The 21,820-nt window shown below is 37.6% G+C and overlaps 1 protein-coding gene across 2 annotated transcripts in view; it reads left to right on the top strand.

Annotated features, from left to right (window-relative positions):
- Window positions 1-18,056, top strand: part of IL6ST (interleukin 6 signal transducer) — a 31,232-nt gene extending 13,176 nt beyond the window's left edge. For both annotated transcript variants that reach the window (XM_032675746.1, XM_032675747.1), the window contains exons 7-16: window positions 762-921; window positions 5,459-5,541; window positions 6,828-7,047; window positions 8,276-8,452; window positions 9,144-9,242; window positions 9,792-9,938; window positions 10,895-11,035; window positions 12,072-12,168; window positions 13,514-13,595; window positions 14,393-18,056. In XM_032675746.1, coding sequence (XP_032531637.1) covers window positions 762-921; window positions 5,459-5,541; window positions 6,828-7,047; window positions 8,276-8,452; window positions 9,144-9,242; window positions 9,792-9,938; window positions 10,895-11,035; window positions 12,072-12,168; window positions 13,514-13,595; window positions 14,393-15,118 — 1,932 coding nt within the window. In that variant the 3' untranslated portion in view covers window positions 15,119-18,056. The remainder of the gene's footprint in view (window positions 1-761; window positions 922-5,458; window positions 5,542-6,827; window positions 7,048-8,275; window positions 8,453-9,143; window positions 9,243-9,791; window positions 9,939-10,894; window positions 11,036-12,071; window positions 12,169-13,513; window positions 13,596-14,392) is intronic.
- The last annotated feature ends 3,764 nt before the right edge of the window (window positions 18,057-21,820 follow it).

Raw genomic sequence — 21,820 nt, 5'->3', positions numbered from 1 at the left:
TCTCAAGATTCACCTCTTAAGTGTCCTGCATTTATGTTTTATCTGCAGTTATTCCTCTTGCAGGATTCCTCAGTATAAAAACATTTTTGCAAATGGAGTAACGTGACAGAGTCAGCGTGTGTGTATGTACCTACTTGTGTCTATTTACATCACACCTGTTTCCATACATAGACAGTAAGATTATTTTTCTGGCATTCAGTTGCTCACCTAAGATAAACAAAAGAGCCTATAAAGTAATTTATTAGCAAAAGTATAAACTACTTCAGAATTATTTTCACTGTCAGTTAAAAAACACTGTTCTGTGTCAGTGGAAGCAATGATCCTAGACTCTTTAGCTTTATAGAATGTTTCTAGCAATCAATAATTTTGCAATCAATTATTAAGCAGATAACATAGCAAAGTTCTGAAATGTGAGACAGGGTATTACAGATCAGTAATAGCAGAATTAGAATTATATGAGAAGGAAGGAGAGAGAGAGATATAAGCTAAAATAACAGAATATGAGATTGTCCTGAGGTGGGTGCTTAACTATTCTAGTGCATGTATGTTGTTGTACCTGGTAAAGACACACAACTCTGACTGAATCTTTGTCAAACAATGGTGGAGAATTGAAGCTTTTGGAAATAAGAGAGGAGGAAAACTGTTGTTTGTTATAGGCATGTATGCAGTGGGGAGCCCTATTGGATGACAGCTGTAGTAGCACACAAGTCAGCTTTACAGTATTTTGATCAGTGCCTTTAAAATCTTTCTTCCATGTATAGATTCCTTCTGAAGATACAGCTTCCCCAAGAACTTCATTCAGTGTTCAAGGGCTCCGGCCCTTCACAGAGTATGTCTTTTCCATTCGTTGCATGAAGGAAGATGGAGTGGGCTACTGGAGTGACTGGAGTGAAGAAAAGTCTGGAATCACTACTGAAGACAGTAAGTAATATATGAAAGTAGGTCACTGACTTTCAAAGTGTGTGAACGTTCAGCATTTTGGCAATAGCCAGCTGAAGTTGTGTATCCTCACTTGAGTTTCTTGATTAGACGTGCAACAAAGCTCTCCTGAGTTACTTTCAGCACTGACTGACTTGACCCGTGCATTCCAAGGAGCATAAGAATAGTTTCCCATTAAGCCAGTCTAGCGGTGCTTCCTGAAAACAGCTGGAATGGGAGGTAAGGAAGAAGCTTTCTTCACAGAAAACTTCTGTGTCTTCTAGAGGAAGTCTTCTAGAGGAGATGTAGGCTTTGTGCTTGTTTTTTTATTCTGAAGGTTATCCTCTGTAACAGAAGTTATTCTGCCTATTAGGAAGTGTTTTATTGGTAGACCTACTGCCTTAGTTTGTGAACAACATGATGTTTAGGACACCAGTAGATAAAGTTGTAGTTGAACAAGCATCAACAATTATGAAACAGAAGATTTTACTCACATAGGATGCATAGACTTCTTCACAAACTTAGTAAAACAATTATACAAAATAATGTGCATATATTATGTGTAGCCTCTTATGCACCAAAGCATCTAAATAAAACATTCTGATTTACTTTTAACTTTTCTGCATCTGTAACACTTTCTTGCTTTTTAGTCACTTACAGCTGTCTCTGCTCTGTCTTGTACTCACTGTTTACATTATACACATAGTAATCAAGAGTCCTGCTGCTCATCACTGATATGGTTGTCACTGTGAGAGGCATAAGAAAGGGAATGCCATCTATAAAAGTTATCTCAGTTTAAGCAAGATTGAGTTTATGTGGAAGATAGTTTTATTTTGTTTATAATTAATCACAAAATTCAGTGTTTCCTTAGTGTTCCTTCTTGATGATGTACCATTGGAGTTGTTATTTTATAGATCTGACTTGTAATATCCCATTCCTTTCAGTAGGGGTGAACATTGCTTGCTATGGTCGTAATTTAATGAGGAAAAGTTCTTACCAACTTCATACTTAAGCTCTTTGGGGGCAGTATTTGAATCGTGTTTAGTCTTGCACAAAAGGAATTTGCAAGCAGGATACATACAATTTCAAAGTGTAAACTTTATAAAGATACACAAAAGGTAACCATCCACTAGGTTTAAAGTTCACAGCCCTGTTTAAAAAAAAAAGCTGCTTAAGAGTATCAGTCAAGCCTCAGCTTTCAGTGCTTTGTGGAACAAATCCTCAGCATTGTAAAACTGTTGCCATACAGAATCTGTTCATGCTACAACCAGCTCGCCAACTTGCCTGGCCTTTCAATTACTTGCAGTGCTTAAGTCAGCTGTTATGACATTGTCTGTTTACATTGAACTGCACGTTCTACAGGTGTGCTACCTCAGCCTGGTCATATTCGTATTCCTTCAGGACAGTGGCACAGAGACTGCACTCACTGTCTTCTAAGATGTGTGTCCACTGCATTCCAGAGCACATTTTTTAACTTCATTGATTGCTCTGAGTTGCTCATGAACACACTCATTGCTTGAAATGTACCATGGCATTAAAGTAACTACAGCTTGCTGTGTTATGAATTCAGTAGACTTCTCAATTCATGGAAATCACTGCAGTATGTCCCCACTAGAGTGGCTCTCCCTCAAGCTTGTGCTTGAGTACAGAGATTGTACCTTCCGTCACTGAGTTGTGCTAAAACCATTAGTTAAGTATATTTAGCATTTTTTATTACTGATGTTGTTTAGCTGTTTTGTTTTGCATCATTTAATGACTTAGCGATTGTGTCAAGCAACTAGAAACTCATATGAAGTATAAAGTTGCACAACAATGACTGAGCAGTAAAATCACACCCATGCATTTGTTACTGTGTGAAAAATCCTCTTATCAAATAGTAATTTCTTACATTTTTCCATTAACAGAACAAAATTACATGCAGCATATAGTGAAACACAACCTAGACCTATGCATTTGGCCTTTTAATTTGCTTTCAGTATAAAACCTCCACACTTTCATCAAGAACTTAGCTTTCTGTGGTCTGTTTTCATTTTGTCATTCATCTTAGTAAACTGCATAGTCTGAACTGGAACTAATTCAACATCTTTAATAGATGTTTGAAATGTTTTTGAACCTGTATTGGTGTCAGAACACCGTACATTGTCTGGTTTGTTGCTAAAGGTAAAATGAATTAATTTCAGTGTGCAGTAAGCTGTTGAATACCTGTGTATCACAATTAGTTGTGATACATTGTAAATGGAAACACAGTGGTAGAAAATACAGTGGTAGAAAAGCATTTTAACTAATTGTCATAACTAGCCTTCCTAATGACAATAGGATAGTCACACTTTTCCTACATTGCTTACTGATCAGATAGCACTTTGTGCTATTATAGGAATAAGTTGACAGTAGGATAATTTCCTATTCTGAGTTCACTTATGGACAACTTAAGAGATATGGTCACCTCTTGCAAATGCCTAGATACCCTGAAAAATTTATAGGATAGTGGGATAACTTTAATTGGAAAGGAGGTTATGAAGTCCGTAGTTTCGTGATTCTTTTTCTGGCCAGTGTCAAGCTTAGACAAGGGACTGCAGGTTGCAATTTTGGCAAAACTAAACCAAAACTTTGTTAATATATTTTTATTTTTGAATTGCAAAGACTAAACAAGAAACAAGCAGACACTGGACACTTAAGTTACTTATATGGTTGTTATTGCCCTCAGTCAAATCAGAAAATTGACTTCTGAATACTGTACTTTTTCTATGACTGTTAGACCCACATCCCAGAAGGTTCCACATCTGCTTGCCCTCTGCATTCAAAGATTTGGTGTTTGTCTCAGTAGCAAGCTACCAAGATACAGGCATGTTTACCCTACTGTTTTGAGGAAGGTACACTTCTCTATTTTTCATATGGTTTTATCCAAGTGTTATGTTTCCAAGCGTTAAATATTGTAACTAATCAAGTGAAGTTTCAATAGAATCTTTAAATGGAAATGCACAAATGCAGAATTACAGTGTTAGAGTAATGCAAGCATTCTGACAATTTTGAAATCTTTTGGCAGTTATTTTACTACATAATCCTTATGAGGAAACAGCTGCTTTTTATCTCCAAATAGTGACTCTAGCCAAAGGTCTTCATATCCAACAGAATAGATTTGTTGCATAGCTGTGTAAGTTACAATAATATGCATTGTGATTTCTTGGGATTCTAGAATTAGTAAATTGCCCTCAAAGGGATTTTATTTTAAAAGTTTGTTTGGTTTCCTCATGAATCATCAGTGGTAGCAGCATTGGGAATCACTTGCTGATTTCTGACTTTAAAGGGAATTAAATAATGTGGGGATTTTATCTTGTTTTTCTAGGAACTTGGTTATTAGTATCAGTTAGAAACTCATTCTAGAGTTGTGAGGAATAAAACTACTTTAGCTTGGTCCAGTTTCCATTCTCTTCTACTTTGATAGCCTGCAAAATTGGCTTTGTTGCTGGCCTATGCTGATCTTACCCCACATGGAGCCAGTGTACAGACTTTCTGTTTGTGTACTTAATAGTCAGTAGGGATCTATTCCTGCTTTCCATTGCTGCAAATACTTTGTGATAGCAGTTTAGCCTCTAGTCAACCTGATTGATTATTTTTTTTAATGGGCTTTAGCCTTTCCTGCTTGCACCTTCCTAGTCTTTTTTCTGTAATATCCTGTGTATTCCATAATGCCTTCCAAGGCGTGCTGTTTTCTAAGCAGTCTGTTTGCTCCAAAGTTTCAGAGGATGTCTTTAAACAAAGCTAAACCACTATAGGTTCCTTTGTTAAAACAGATCACAAATCCTTCCTTATTTATCCTGACTGAGTTTGCAATAATGAGCTCTAATTGAATGAATTTGTCATCTTAGATTGGCACAATAAGAAAAATATTTTTGTAATTTTTGTTTAAACAAAGTGGAATTTTTGTGCATAATGGCATTGCTTCAATTGCAAAATTTACTTTCTCTGGGGGAGATATAGTAAAATATTATTTCAGTATTCTAGTAGCTACCTTTCAACTCCTAATGATAGTATGGCTTCATTTTCTGTATTTCTGCATCAGGCTGAGCAATGAGGATTTCAGGACTGCCTGCCTATTTAGACTGCATTGCTATTCTGCTGTAGTGACTGGCTTTGCAAAAATACTGCTAATATTGATTAAGTTATTTTAGCTTTAGAACATGTCTTATTTTAGCTTTAGAACAACGGTGTTATAGTAGCAAATGAACATGATCCATATTAGGCAAGATGTACAGTTGCTTCGTTTTCATGTGAACCAAATGCAGGTACTCAAGTGAGGTTAAGAACTCCCTTTGCCTCAGTTCCTGATTCTCCTTCCCTCATAACGTAAATCATAAGAAACAAGGTGCACACTGTATACTTAACACTGAGGGGTTTTTGAGGTAAAACAGACAAAACCTCATAATGATTAATATACAAAATATAAAAATCATATCTATTTAAAGCATATGACAATCAAAGTATAAATTTAAACAGATTAAATAAAAATATTTCTACTATTAAGCATTGTTTCTTTCATCAGAACCATCTAAAGGACCACCCATATGGAGGATCATTGATGCATCTCACTCACCGGCTTCCTGGACTGTGCATCTGATGTGGAAGGTAAAGCAACGTGATAAACTGCAGAAATTGAGCATTCTTCTAAAAACATGAGTTTTTAAGTAGAGAAATGTGCCCCAACAACCTTGAGTAGGGTGGTGGGATTGATTTTATTGATATGAGGTAGGTTTTATTGATATGAGAAGTTACTTTAGTGTTCTTATTATAATAATGAGTTATGAGAAGTTAAAAGTAGAGATGTAAAGGCCATCAGTTAACTGACACACAACTGTGATCCAGAGTATACAGAATACACTTTCAGATTCCTGACTTGTCCTTAAGGAGTCTGTGAATTTGGAACTTCCACTTGAACAAAGCAAACCTTCATGTTATGTCTTCTGCTGTAACTTAAAGCTCTGGTAGCACTCTCTGGACAGTGAAACCCCAGCTGCAAAATCCAGTAAGCCTAGAAATCCTGTACAGGTCAGGCTTATTAAATACAGCACTGTATGTTTGCATGCAGTGGGCTGCTGCATCCAATTGGATAATTGGTCCAGCTGAGACAGGGAATGTAATTATGGTCAGTCCCCATCCCCTACTTTCTTTTGGTCCATAAACTGTGTCCCAGCTGTCTTTCTGTTATTAATTTTGTTATTAATCCGCCTATTGCTAGGCGGATTGTGTGAAGTTACATGTAAATCAATATGGCATCATTTTCTGACACCACTTGTGACAGTGCTGATAGGCACATGGTCCTGGACAAGGCCAGGAGTTGGACTTCAATGATCCATGAGGGTCCCTTCCATCTCAGGTTATTCTGTGATTCTGCTTCTGACGTTATTTAGCCTAAAATGGAAAAATCGCTACTTCTTTACAGTTTCAACAATTTTCTCTTAATTTTTGTGGAAACTGATAGTGTTACACAGAAACATAGTATTTTTCTATGTTGTTACATGACACAAACAAGTATTTTTGCCATGCATAATGAAACTACTTGGGGTGTTTTGCTTCAGATTCAACACAGCTTAAGATGTGAGACTCCTTTTATGTCATTGTGTTGTAAAGTCACTTAAAACAGAGGTTTTATCAACATATGTTATGCAATCTTTACAGAATAGCTTTTATTAAGTCACTAGGTGAGATTGTGATCCAAGAAAAATAGTATTTAAATGAAAAATAGTTTTAGAATTTTACTGTTTTGCAGAAATGAACAAGGGTTATTTATGCTTGTCTTAAATACACAGGTATTTGATCTATGTAACTTTTTTTGTTTTCAGAGTTTTAAATTGCGTCTCAAAGACAGTAAGGTATATGTCACGTTAGTTTAATCAAAAATGTGTTTCTGACAGGCATTGAAGCCTTCTGAAGCGAATGGAGTAATCTTGCAGTATGAACTGACTGTCAGAGATAAATCGTCTCTCTCCAGTCCACTGAAGAAATTCAATGTTACCAGCACCAACCTTACGTTACAGCTGCCAAATGGAACTTATGAAGTGACTGTGATTGCCCGTAACAGAGTTGGGGCATCTCCTCCATCAGTTTTACTTATCCCAGCAAGTAATTCAAAAGGTTAGTGTCCTGGTAATGTCTATGTCAAATAAATCTGCATGGCTTTTGTTACAAAAAGCCTTCAGTGTTGTAAAATTATACCTCTTACATGGACACATAATTAAAGCATTACTGAATGTATCTAGAGTCTCACATGTTTATAACTGTTCTACCATTTGTATACAAGGGAACATGTGGATTTATGTACTCACAGGGTCATTTAAAGCTATGTGTGTGTTTTACTGGGATTTGATCCTTAGAACTGCTGTGCCCTATATTCCCTGTTGTTTTTTTCTTAGCACAGCAGGCATTTTTGTGTCCTTATTGAAAAAAAAAAACCAAAGGGTTGCAGAAGCAAGCATTCTTTACTTCATGTATATATAGTTTTACCATTGCTCTTCTTTTAACTTCCTGATCTTCTTCCCACCTCTTTCTTTGCTTTTCCCAGTCTCACTCTCCCACATTTTCAGTATCTTGCCTGGTTGCTTTGTCATATGCTTCCACTGTTTCCTTATTGTTCATGTTCCTTTTCATGTTCTTTTTATTATGCAGTAATAATAACTACAGGCTGGTTTCTCCTTACTTCCAGCCTTCTCTTTGACAGCCCAAACATTACCAAGAGGGAAAGCAAAAAAAAGTTTTACGGGTAGATGCTGCTTTTAGAGTAAACACAAGGGAGAGTCACTGGTTCTAAAACCATTAGATAATTAGTTAAGGGTATGGTTCAAATAAAGTAGCATTGCAGACAGAAGTAAGCACTTAGTAAGGTGTAAGTATATAGTGTATGTATAAGGTATACAAGTATATAACGTATATACTGTATACTTTATATATATTTATACTATATGTAAGGTATAAATCTTAGTAAGGTACTTAAGTGTGACTGTTTTATACCCTTTAAATTCCCATTTTAAATTTGATTTCTCTCTGAAATAGACCCTTTCTTTTGGAAGCAAGAAACATAGCGTCTGTGTACATGCAATGGGGCAGCTTACTGTGTTGGAAAACAGAGAAGCGAAGTCTAATTTCCGATATTCATATAGCCTAATACTGCTTACTTTGGATCTCTGATACAAAAATTCAGGTGTAAACCTCCAAATTTCAGAAAATGGTTTTTACAAAGGTTCTGTCAGTTTGCCGCCATCGCAATAACCCAAAAGTATCAACATGTGACAGAATATCTCTTATAATGAATATCTAGTGGAAGAACTGTCCGTATTGATCACTTTTCTGTTTTCTTTCATTACAGCACCTGTGAAGAATCTTAGAACATTGCCTAAATATGACAAGTTGTGGGTAGGGTGGACTGCTCCTAACAATTATGTTCTTAAATACGTGATTGAATGGTGTCTGGTGTCCAGCCGCTCAGACTGCATCATAGAATGGCAGATTGCACAAGGAGATGTTCAAGGAATAGACTTAAAAGGTATTCAGATCATAAGTGTACAGAAGTTTTACAGTGGGATGCTGTAAAAACGTAGTGAGTATTCTCAAGGTGAAGAACATCCTCATGCTGATTAGAGTTTTGTGGTAGAACAGGAAACTGAGTTAGTGCTGAGAGGGTTTCTTTTAGTTTATCATAGGTAACATATAACTGTATCTGATCTTGCATTTGGAAATTTATATCATATAACAGCAAGGGTGTTTATCTGCATTTTGGTTTTATTCTTTTCATTCTTGGAAACCATTAAAATAGTGAACAGGCTTAGTTCCTTCAAAATCAAACTCTCTGATCCTTCTTCAGTTCAAATATTGAAACTTGATCAGCTTTACTGTTCTTTTCAGATTATGATCAGTAACTCAAATCAATAAGTTTGGGAGCTAGTGCTGTAGACAGATGAAGGCTTTTTATTTCAAATAAATTAGAAAAAGACCCTTGACTTCTTTGAAGTCTGTTTAATAAATTTAACATTTGAATGTGAATTCAGTGCCTTTAGTTAATATTTTGGAGCAATATATCAATGAGCTCTAGAAAATACTCAGCTACCTTAGATAGAAGTGCATCTAATTAAACAGACAAAACTCAGAATTCTGTCTGTTGTATCTGAAGTAAATGAGAAGGATGGTGGGCAATTTGACTGTCTGAATAAACAACACCTTTTAAATTCCTTTCATAGATATAAAGCCGTTCAAGTGTTACTTGATAACTGTGTACCCTCTATATGCTGATGGTCAGGGAAGTGGACAGTCTGTGAAGGCTTATCTGAAGCAAGATCGTAAGTACAAAATCATTATCTTGGAGCACATAAACTGACCTTGTTGACAAAAAAATGAGGCCTTTGCTTTAATGTGGACTACGTAGTGAAAAACAGTCTAATACTTCTGACATAATTGATCTAGTCTCTTCTGTTTGTATCCATTCTGCTTATTTACAGTATTTAGGAGTTAAATAGGTATCTGTGACTGATGCTTCCTGTTTTTCCAACTTTTATCAGATAATTTGACATGAGTTTATTTTATTGGTATAGTGATATTTATATGCTGATTTATTTTAAATTTCACGTATAAAACCAAGACTAATTAACTTCAGTTGAAGATTTCATGTGATGGGGTGATTATTCTTTTTCATATCTGTTTTCCTGAAGGTTTCTTTTTTAAAACATCTTTGTAGTTTTTATATTGTCGGAAAACAGTGCTTTCCAAAAGAGTTAGTCCAACTATTCAATTGAGGTTTTTATGCAGTAGCAATTCAGTGCTCGTTGATACACTTGCTTCTGTGGATGCAAGGCTGCCGAACAGGAACTAATCTTCATCTGCCGTTACAGGTCCTTCAAAAGGACCTACTGTTCAGACAAAAAAAGTAGGAAAAGCTGAAGCTGTTTTGACATGGAGCCATCTCACAGTGGATGAACAAAATGGATTTATCAGAAATTACACCATACTTTACAAAACTATTGATGGAAATGAAACAGGTACCGAAAAACATAAGTGGTTTGTGGCACTGAAGTGTTTCATCTGTCTCTTTCCTAACATTTGTTTCTGAAAAAAAAAGATAAAGAATCAAGTGTGGTTGACAGTCTCTTCTGATAACGTAAAGCTGATGTCTAGGTCATAGTTCCATCTAGAACAGAAAAGTCCCTAGCAGAGAATTCAGAACATTCAGTCTGTGTATAGCAGGGTACTGTGTTTAGTTTCTGAAAGCTGATTTGTGGATATTGTGCTCCCATATTTCTGTCTAAATACAGAGTGAAATTGTGGTATATCAAGATGATGATAGACCATACCAAGATAAAAAAGGAGTTGACTGCATTTAACTATGACAAAACCTTAAAAAAGGGTGATGGGGAGGAGTTTAATAGTCCTTCTGGAGCTATAGATCACTATAGTACTGATATAAATCATTTTGTTTTAAGTACATCTTAGTTTTCAGTAATGTATATGACCTGCAGGCATGAGACAGGGAGCTAGCACTATCAGAATTTCCTTCCTAGATTTGTTTAAATTAGAAGAGCCAAGTACTTACGCATACCCTATGTCTTATTATATTTAACCATGGGGTTTTTTCTAGTCAGTAACCAGCAATTTCTAATTAGCTATGTATTTGGCCTACTAGACACCTTTAAGCCTCAGCTTTACTACTAGTTTAGTTTATTGGCGCATTCTGGGGAAAAAATCTCAGGGGAAATTAAACTAAATATAAAATAATATCAAAAAAGACTAATTTAAAACATTTAAACAGAAACAAATGAATGTCAGCATTTCTTGTACAGGTTTGTCAGTCTTTCTGTGTGTTGTGTTTTCTGTACAACCACGCATTCTGCTAAAACTGTCTTGTACATCTGAAGTCTTGAATGTCTTAATGCTGCTGGTTCTTTGGAGATCTAATACATGTTACAGAAAACTAGTATAAATTTCTCCCTCTCTTCAGTTGTGACAGTGGATCCTTCCAAAACAGAGTATACCCTTTCCTCTCTAACCAGTGACACACTGTATACTGTGCGGATGATGGCATCCACAGATAATGGAAGCAGGAGTGGTCCTGATTTCACATTTACTACACAAAAATTTGGTAAGGAAGAGTGGCAAGTCTCCTGAATAGTTCTTCTTATGTTGTCAAGCATGCTGATTTCGATGTGTTTTGTGTATACTTTAGATTATAGTATTGTTTTGCCCTGACTTTTCATGAGTCATTAGGATTTACTCAGTGTTCTTGTCTCTTCTGGTGTCCAGTGGCACCTACCCTGGTCAGAGTCTTTGTTTTAATCTGAAGATAGGTTGGCCTTTATTACCCTCATTCGGGTGTCCTAAGAAGCTGCAGACAGGTGTGCTTGGATCTTGATCTGCTGATCTAGGTTCTAGTCAGCATATGCCATTCTTACAGCCCTTCCTTGGGTTCTGCATGCTCCTTCATATTACTATTAAAGTTTGCTACAGTTCTCTACAGAGACTCATTTTGAATACTTAAATTTGAATAGTTAAATTTATTGTATGTTCGGCTTTAGAGCGCTTCTTATTTGTAATGGTCAGAGCAACATTATTAACTGAATTTAGTTGTGGAAGATACTTCTTTAGATTTAGCAGAGGTATTATTTTCTGTATAGTGTTGCTCTTCCCTAAGCGTTCTCTAAGGTTTACTTAAGAATATGTATGACATTGGAAGGAATCCATAATAGTAGTGCAGACTTAAGTGTTTGCAGGCAGAGGTTATTTTCATGTACAGAATAAACTGATGGATGAGTAGTTACTTTGCTTACATTACTTATTTGACCACGGCTATGTAATGGCAGCCAGCAGGCCACTGAAACCCCTGGATGGCAGACAAATTGACATAGACATTACTGTCATACCTGCCCAAACTGCAAAGTTATTTGCTCTGTCAGTATTACAACTTCTAGATCAACCCATGTTTTTTGTTGATGCAAGGCATTATATTTTTAGGCCAGAGCTCTTCATGTTTTCACTAATAAATAAGCTCTTTTCCTTCTGAATGTGAAGCTTGAGAATTGAGTGTTGAAGGTGTGTTCAATTTCAGGTTTTCCCTGATCCTCTGCTGAGTTCCTTAAATGTCAAAGTGGGCTATAACTGCTTCTCTTCATCTTCTTCAGGGAAAGGAGAAATAGAAGCCATAGTTGTACCTGTGTGTCTAGCATTCCTGCTGATTGTGCTCCTTGCAGTTCTGTTTTGCTTCAACAAACGTGACTTGTAAGTATAAATTAAGTCTTTCTCTTATACTTCCTATATTTCTGAGCATAACAGAAATGTTAATTCAATACCAGACAAGTAAGTATTCTGCAGGTAGTTCAGAAAAAAAAATGTAAACCACACATACACTGATTGGCATTAAAAACTTCTGTGTTTTCCTTGAGAAATCAGGGCCTCTTCTGATACTGATTTCTTACTGTTAACTGCACACATACAGAATGTTCCGTGACTCAATCCTGTAAGTAAATTCCTGCTTTTCTTGCTAGAGTTGGTTAGGATTAGGTTTGTTAGGTTTTGATCAGGGTATACTGTCTGTGTTTTCTCAGTCATCATATGAGTGGAATGATGGTCCCTAGTTTGTGAAGCACAGGAGGTCTATTTGTTAGCTCTGTTTGGGCTATTTAATTACAGTGTTAACAAATATTAGGCTTTACAGGCAAAAAAAAGTTCGGCAGACATCTCGATCTACCTTGCACAACCTCAGTCAAATTCTGTGTCTGTTTACTGTCTTCTGGAAAACAACCTGCCTGTTCCCTCACCCCACAGCTCTTGTCTGTGGCTTTAACCAGAATGGCATTGCTGCAGTGTTTCCCTTGGCAAGGAATAGCACCTCTCTGATGTCACCAGTCAACTTCCTTTCTTTCTAATTGAAGACAGCATTTTATGTCCTTTTCTTTCTGACATCCCTACTGCTCCTAAAATCAGTCTTATTGGACATTAGTTGAAAAGCACATCTTGCAATATTCTTCATACTTCTCCTAGAGAGGATCTGTTGTTGGAGCCTGTTTGTAAAGAGCATGATAGGTGCATCAGGTTCAAAGTTGGTTTTTTGGGGGGGATGTATGAACAGAAACTTCTGTTGTTAAGTGACAGTACTTTCTTAAACTTTAAAGTTACAAAGCAAGTTTTTCTTCAGTATTTTCACTTTACTTTTAACTGTGAAGTTATCTTAGAATTTGACCTGTGATATTCATAGTTATCTTAATGAAGCAAGAGTGTATTTTTATACTGATGTGCATCATAGACTCTACCTAAGTAATCTCTCTGTAGATTCTGGAGTGCTATAAATTTGAAAATCCCTTGCTGACTGTTACGATTTGTTGTTTTGCCTTATGTTGGATGGCTGCATCTGTGTGGAGGAATTAAATGCAGTGTTACGTTTTGCTGAGTAGTATGACTTCATACAAGGAAGTAAAGTATCATAGGAAACATTCCTATTTGGAAATAAATATTCTTGCAAAATTGCTGTGTAAAGGAGTGGTGTCCTGGATTATGCTGTACTTGCTATGAACATGGGAATTTGAGGAGTGCATCTTGTAACTTTTCTGGTTTTAATCCTTTGCAGAATTAAAAAGCATATCTGGCCTATAGTACCTGATCCATCCAAGAGTAACATTGCTCAGTGGTCTCCTCAAGTTCCAGCTAAGGTAGTACTCACCTTTCTGCATTCTGTATCTTCCTAGTTTGCAAGGTTTCAGATAAACTAACCAATGGGAGTTTTCTGTCTTCTAGCACACATGGATTTCAAGGAAAAACCTGGATGTTAAGTTTCTTTGACATTGTGATACAATATGGTTAGAAGACTTTATTGCGTCAGTAGATTCAGCATTAGAAATACATTGTGAATTAGATTCAGTTTACTGGTTGGAAGGGCCAAGCCCTAATTTACTTAATCAGGATTAACTAAACAATTCATGATTCCCATTCTTAAAACCCTAGAGTGACTTGTTTGCACAGTTCACTCATGAATGAGAGTGAAAACTCCAAAGAGTTTCTCATGGATGAGAAGATAGCAGCAAAATTTATGCCCTGTGAATGAGATAGCAAATTCTATTCAACAAATTTTGGCTAACTTCTGTGAAGAAGTGCTGTGATGTTGAATACATTATTTGAAGTAATGTATGGTTCTCAATATAGAATGTTCCTGTGCTGTATAGCAAATGGTTCTATGCTTACAGCTCTTAAGGATAATTAAATGAGAGCAAAACTTGCCCACACATCCACTATGATTTTAAAGTAGCAGCATAATTAAGACTTTGCATTGGGAACAAGACTATGTCCTTTATCATTTAACAGATACTTTGGAGATATTGCCAGATTTAGTAAAGATAAAACTTATATGAAGAGATTGAAAGCCATTAGAGAATAAAAATTCAGATATTTAATGAGGCTGTTGATTTTTTAACATGACCTTCCTCTTAGGCAACATACATCTTTCTTTCAGCATAACTTTAGTTCCAAAGATCAGATGTACCCAGAAGGCAGCTTTACAGATGTAAGCGTCGTAGAAATAGAAGCTGATGACAAGAAGTCTTTTTCAGAACAAGATTTAAAACCATTTGACTTACTTAAAAAAGAAAAAAGTACTTCAGAAGGGCACAGCAGTGGTATTGGAGGATCCTCCTGTATGTCTTCTCCTAGGCAAAGCGTCTCTGACAGCGATGATGGTGAAGCAGCACAAAACACTTCAAGCACTGTACAGTATTCAACTGTAGTTCTTAATGGCTACAGAGATCAAACTCCTGTACAAGTCTTTTCAAGGTCTGAGTCAACTCAACCACTGCTTGATTCAGAAGAGAGGTCAGAGGATCACGCTGGAGGAGATGACAGTCCAGCACAGAGGCAACAGTATTTCAGACAAAATGGTGGTCAGGATGAAACCAACAGAGACAGACCATGCTTTGACAGAACAAAGCAAATTACTCACGCTAATGAGGGGGATCTTGTTGGATTTGTACAACTGCAGATCTCAGGTCAGAGTTCACAGCCATTGGGCCTTGGGATGGAAAAAAATACCCAGGAAACTGCTCTATCAAATGTTTTTCAGGCAAGTACTGAAGGACAAACTGTGAGACCTGAAACAGTGGAAGAAAATCCCCTGTCAATTGATGAAATGCCAAAAAGTTACCTTCCACAGACTGTGAGACAAGGGGGCTATATGCCTCAGTGAGAGTAGAGACTGGCTCTGTTTAGGCCTTCATTAGTGCCTGTTCACATTTTCCCCTGTGTTTCTGATAAATTAAGCTAGGTATTTTTATCTGAATGCAGATAGAAATATTGAAATTAATTTGACAAAGTACAATAAGGACTGTGTTTTTGGAAAATTTGCAGTCCAGACCTACTGGAGACTTACTTTTATGCACTACATAAAATCTTATTTCTAGATAGCTGAACAAGCCTTTGTGCTATATTGGGGGTTTTGTGTCTTTTCATACCAGAATTTCACATGAATGAAAAGGGCAAGTTTTAATTAGTCACATCAGCCAATAGAAGAAGTACTTCACCTCCTAGAAGAAGTACTTTGATTTGTCACAGTGTACAAGCCTAAAAAGCCAACTCTAGTTGTGCAGAGCATCTTTGTGCACCAGTAAGACTGAAGCTTAGTATTCTGACATGGAATACTTGTGTCATATACTTTTCAATAACTTGTTTGACTTACTGAATTTTGACTTGGCCCAGTGCCTTAATTTTCAGCTTACCAGACATTCAAATCATGTTCATCCCTGTTTAAAAATTATAAAAATTAAATATAACTTGTGGTGTGCAAAGAGGAAAACAACAAGATTGCTTGAATCTGAATGCTACTACTATTAACTGATATTTTATCTACATTTAGATGTGTATACAAATTAACTATATAATAATTTGGCCTAAAAAATGTGCCTTGCAACTTGATGCATGGCAATTCAGTCTCATGTTCAGAAATTTAAAAATCAGGTGACACCACCGATTGACAGTTACTTAAATCATTTTGTATCCCAATCACTGTCTGATTCTACAATACCTCTTTCATCATATGTGTTTGTTTAATAAGTGCACCTTTGCTGTATACAGCTTGAGAGGCAAGTAACAAGCTTTTACCATTTTTCTAATACCTCAGGAGAAAGGGAATATGACCTTCTTCCTGATTGACTACAACTATTAGTGTGCTGTAGCCTCCCTACTCATACTGAGGGACCTTCTTGAAACTGAAGGCAGCCAAAGCATTAAAATCATTGACTCTCTTGAAACTAAAACCAAAACCTGAATTTGAACTTTTGTAGAGTGTATCTGTTAGCAATCACGAGCCACAAATAACACTTAGGTGGTTGTTAAAATTCCTTAACTTTTTTCTTAATGTCTCACTTTTTTTCCTGCTCATATGGTTTTCAATATTTGAAAAAGCTGCATTTCTTGGAAACTGTCTCCACCAGTATAAAGAAAAATTAAATTACATGACAATAAACCCCTTTTCCAGTGATAAGCAGAAATTGTATGGCACTCCTAAAGATTTTTTTGAATTCTTTTTAAGCCTAACTTAGACTAGTCAGCTTTCTAATCTGACACTAATAAAACTGTATTCCAAAACACTAAATGCTGTGTTGTGAGAATAAAACAAATGTTTTATTTCTCCTTCAGTAAAAGAACTATATATTTAAGACCACCTGAAACCTTTTGTGCTGTGACCTCTGGTACTGCTGTTCTGCAGAGCACTTGCTAAAGGCCCTGGAAAGGCATGTGTCAGTATCATTTCATCTTCTCTTGTTCTTGTCTGACAGCTTGCATGGAAGGGTGGGTGTACATATAAATGTCCATGTGTCTTTTGCTTCTGTTACAAAGAAATTCAGTGCAAGAGTAAATTCATAAGATTATCTCTTTAAGACTGGTATATTTAAAACAGATAAAGAATACAGAACCTTTAACGTTTCAGTATTCCACAGTTCCTTTCTCCTGACAGTATTTTTCTGTATCTGGGCACTTTTTTTTAAACTAAAAGGCTGTGTTGCAGCTTACTGTAATTACACCTTTCATCAGAATGGTCCCCTTCCTTTTCACCCCACTGCACCTCAGCACCTTCAAACTCCCTCACAAAGGGCAAAGGTATAATGAAAACTCTGCTGTCATGAGGCAGCAGAGACCATCCTCCATTTTTTAAGAGGTTTAAGGAGCATTTCTTTGTCAGAACATGTTTCTCTTGGAAAGAAATAGCAGTTACTTTAGTGGGGGATGGGTTGTCTTCTCTATGCAAACTTTACAGTGACTGCAGAAACCACAAGTAAAAGGGAAAGTCTCTGTTGAGCAGTGTGTGTGCTTATTAGAACTGCCCAGGAGCCATTTCATCCATCTTCTCACTTCTGAAATATTGTAGGCCACAACCTGGCTGTGTAGCCTAAACATTGCTTCAAAAGTCTGAATGTTTTCAAAAACGTGCTCATGATTTTTTTTAATTGTTTTTGTGATCCAAGGATGCTAGGTTTTGATAGCATTTGTTATTTGAGGGAGAATGTCAGTTATTCCTTAAATTGCTAGTTGCCTTTCTGTTAAAGGGGAAGGCATTTTATCCTCAGTTGCTGTTAATTGTGGACTATTGCTAATGTTAGAGCATCAAGAGATTCTCATTTTTAAAAGTCTGTGCTAACAAGAGTTCTGGCCTGTCACTTCTGGTATTTTTCTTTGATGTTTATGGGCCAGTGGTAATAAACTAAGAATTGTGCAGGAGTGGATCCTAGAGAGAGTTCTGGCTGACAGTTATATGCTCTAACTTGAGCTTGTGCATTTATCTAGGGCTAAAATACTAAAGACTAAGCAGGAGATCCTGGTGAGTGAACAGCTTTGAGAAGCCACAATACATATAAATAACAGGTTTACAGCTAGTTCATAGACCTATGTGCCAAATATATCATGCAATGTTCAGGGTTTAACTTGATTTTGTACTTCAGACTGTAAAAATCTAATTGTATCAAAGAATTGGATACAGATTTTTCAGAGTATCTGTAGCATAACTATAGCAATCAACTGAAATTTTCTGAAACTTGGGCCTAACATAGTAATTAAAAACTTTTCTCCTCCTCTGACTAATGGCTGCGGTGTACTTTACACAATAAAGGCATTATTAAAGTAAAATCACACTTCAGTGTAGACACTCTTATCCATCTTGATTTCCTGGACTGGAATTTTTCAGGTAGGGGTGGAAGAATAGTTTTAAAGACTCTTAATTTGGTGGCAGGAAAGGGATGCTAGTAGAAATATGAAGTATTTTCCTGTATTAGCATATTTGAAAAATCTCGTACATGCAGGCTGGCTAAGGCTCCCCTGTTTACAAGGGAGTAAGTAGTTCTGTTGTGGTGGTTCTTTTAGACCAGAAGGTGATTGGTGTTGTTTCTGGACCGTGTTGGTCCACTTTCAGGGCAGTTAATCTAGAAATATCCACTCCCACTGTAGTGAAAGTCTTGGGACTGTTTCATACACCCTAGAGTAGAAAACTATGCTGCCTGTTAGGCCTTAACATGGCAGCACAAAGCACAGCAGAGCAGAAATTTTTCTAAACTTTGTTCTGGAGAGCTTTGTGTCAAGTATGTGCTAGGTTGTGCTACAGGAGCCTAGCAAAAGCTGGAAGAAACTTTGGCCCTGGGAGGATGAGGGAGTTTGCATGCAAAGGCTGAGGCCCGTTCTTGGGCACTGGAGAAGCCCCATGACCTCAGGTGGGGTTTGGAGCTTCAGCTCTGACTGTAAATCGTGAGCATTGCCAGGCAATTAAAACTTACATTTAGTATGCCCAGTATGTGGGAATCACATGCTGATTTAAATTCAGTAACTGAGCTTGTTTAATTAGTGCCAGGTCTTGAATATCCAAGACCCACATCAGTATGTGCTGCTATGCTATAGGCTTCTTAGTGGGATCTGAAACTCCAAAGACTGTCAGAATGTTAATAGTCTGCCCCACTCCAGGATATACGTGTTTTACACTGTATTTTATGTGCATTAAATGGGACTAAATACACTAGTTTATTTCCCCTTATTAGACAGTGGTTGTGACTGAGATTAACTGTTATTTGGACACATTCCTTTAAGCGTGTTAAAAAGTTCTCTTGACTGATCAACTGTAAAACTTCATTAATCCTTGTAACCTCTTATCTGTCTGCAAGGATGGATACATATAGCCATTTTCAATTCCCAAAGTTGCTTTTAGGGTTAATCAGAAAAAGTTATGTGAAAAATACTGAGTCTTTTGTCATGAAACAGCTGTTAGGGAGTGAAGGCTAAGCTCAGAGTCTCCAGCTTTGCTGTTGATCCAGAAAACTGCAGTAAAGTGGAGGTATAAGTGCAAAAGCCTGGAGAAGTTTGAAATTAAATATCTTGAATTGGACTCACAAATTCCCATTTCTCTTCCTTTAAAGTGAAAACATCAGTTAAAAAAAAAAAGCTGAAATGCATGTATATTTGCTATCACTGTTGTTTCCTTTGTAGTACTTGTGCAATCTGAGCCATTCCTGAAAATGAAAGCAGTGCTGACTTCATGCACAAGGATGCATTTCTAAGGCCACCAGATTTGATAAACTTAAAAATAATGACAAAGAGCCAGATTTCAACAATTATCCACTTCCCCCCCCTTAACTGTAGTGCAGAGAGAGGGTGGGCAGCAAGTACCTCCCAGAATGCAGCCTTAGCTAGTACTTGTATTTATTTGCAAAGACAACCTTGAAGGGGATATATGCAATAACGTCATTGCTACTCTGCAGAAGCACACTTCTGTAACAATAGATGAAAAACACTTATGGCACAACTGTTGACTGATGGCTGGAAGGCTCCACATCCTCCTGCTCAGCCTGAAGTGTCAGCTGTTCTCCGGTGATCACAGCCGTGATAGATGAGCATTCTCTGCAGTGTTGAAACTGGTAACACCTATCACTTTTTGTCATCAAAGCACATTTGTTAATGGATCCAGTCAACTTGCCGTGTTTTTTTTAACACACCAGTTTTGTTTACAGTGTCACATATAGCCTGACACTTTGATACAGCCAGGGATGTCTGGTAACCAATTGCTTTTATTTGGGGATAAGGAGTTACTGGTCACCCAATTTGCTGTGCCAATATATGCATCTAGGTAAGCAGAGGTGTGCGACACAGGAACAGATACACCAACAAGGAAAGTGCCTTGATGCTGGATTGGATGGCTAGTGAATGGTGAATGTAAACATTAAGTTAAATTTTACTATGTACTTTAACTAAGTATGGCTGATTAAGCTAGTGGTAATTTGAATGCCAGCTTTAAAGGGCTTGCGTACTTCAGCCAGAGGTTAAACATGTAAATTGCTGCATAAGCTGTCTCTGTATGGAAATGTGTTTTAATACTAGTTCACTGTCTTCATTCTTTTGCAAGCTGCATGCATATTGTCATATAAAATCTGCTTTTTACAATTTATTTTATGGTCAGTTTTGAGTGTCTTCTTCTTTGTTACCTGACTGAGCCTGAATATTGCATTTCTGTAGTACATAATACACAGAAAGAAAACAAAACAAAATTCCATACATACCTTGTGTCCTGGAGTCAGTGTTTTGTGAGGCTGACTTAAGTAGTAACCAAGAAAGGAGAAGAGTCTGGGTCATTACCTCATAGGCAATAAACGGAGAGACACGACCATGAGATACCACGATAAAAGGCTACCTTTGCACATGTGGGCATATTCATCAGAAGGCGAGTAGCCTTTAGTCCTGCCTTTGTAATTGCTCCTGGAAATAGAATTGTTGTCTACCCCCACAGACTCATTTCCAAGAAAGGCGGGACAGAGCTTGTCTGTGACAGCTCTGTCTGACATTGCTCTCAGTACTAAAAAAGCAGAGTTGGACCTTCAAAGGCTGGTCACCTTCCCAAAAGGCTTCAAGCTGGGGGCAGCTGGGGAAAGATAGCATCCCATTCCTGGCTGAAACTCTCATTTGAACAGACTCAGACCTGTGTGACACTGAGGAAGCGTGGGGATGGGGGTGTTATGTGTCACCAGAAATGATTGCTGGCACAGAAGAGCCAGCTGAGGCACATCATGTGCCTCAACACTTTGGTGGTATTAGGCACAAATAAAACACTAGACTCCTTTTCCAAAATGTTAGTTAAGAGCACAGTAGTTCACTTACCACTGTTTCACATAAGGCCCCTCAAGCTTCTACAGAGAAGCATTTTTTTGTGTGTCCTCCTCCCCTGCACTCAGCTGATTGAGCATTAGTGTGGTTGTGCTTCACAACTGCAGGACAAAGTGTGCACAGAAGAGGAGGCAGCAGCTGTGTCTTTTCCAGACTTCTTCCTTGCTGCCAGACCAATACTGAAAACACATACTTGTGCAGTGTACACATCAGAATGCCAGAAGCAGCCCAGTTCCTGGAAACAGTTCTCCACTCTCCATGGCAGAGGTCAGCAGTCTGCTGCGGAGGAGCAGGGGATGTGCCTAACCCTGAGCTAGCCTTGGAGTAGCCTGGGTTTGTCCAGCCAGGATGGTCACTGAGAGCAACACAGCACAACAGCCTCAAGATGGTGCACAGGAGCCCTGCCAACCCACACTTAACAGGGCAATGCGGTGGGAGGGTGGCTGGGGGATTACTGCTTCATCCTGACCACTGACAATCACAGTAACATGGAATCTCTCTGCAAAAACATCTGTGAGTTTTCCAGACATTTGTGATGTTAGTGGCAAAGTGATCCAGTGCCTTTCTGACTTCCCAGCAGTCTCCATCTACCATGAAAAAACTATCAGAGCCAAAATATTCCTTCTACTCCCTACAAAATAGCTAGGAAATTCCTGGCACAGCCAGGGAGGCTCTGAGCACTGATGACTCAACTGGGAGATGGAGGATGACTTTCAAAGCCAGTTAATCTAACTCCAGGCTCGCCTGGAAAACGAAA

Source organism: Chiroxiphia lanceolata, chromosome Z (genome assembly GCF_009829145.1).
Source record: "Chiroxiphia lanceolata isolate bChiLan1 chromosome Z, bChiLan1.pri, whole genome shotgun sequence".
Classification (NCBI taxonomy): Eukaryota; Metazoa; Chordata; class Aves; order Passeriformes; family Pipridae; genus Chiroxiphia; species Chiroxiphia lanceolata.
The sequence above is the reverse complement of the archived record's forward strand: the minus strand, read 5'-3'. Positions and strand labels throughout refer to the sequence as shown.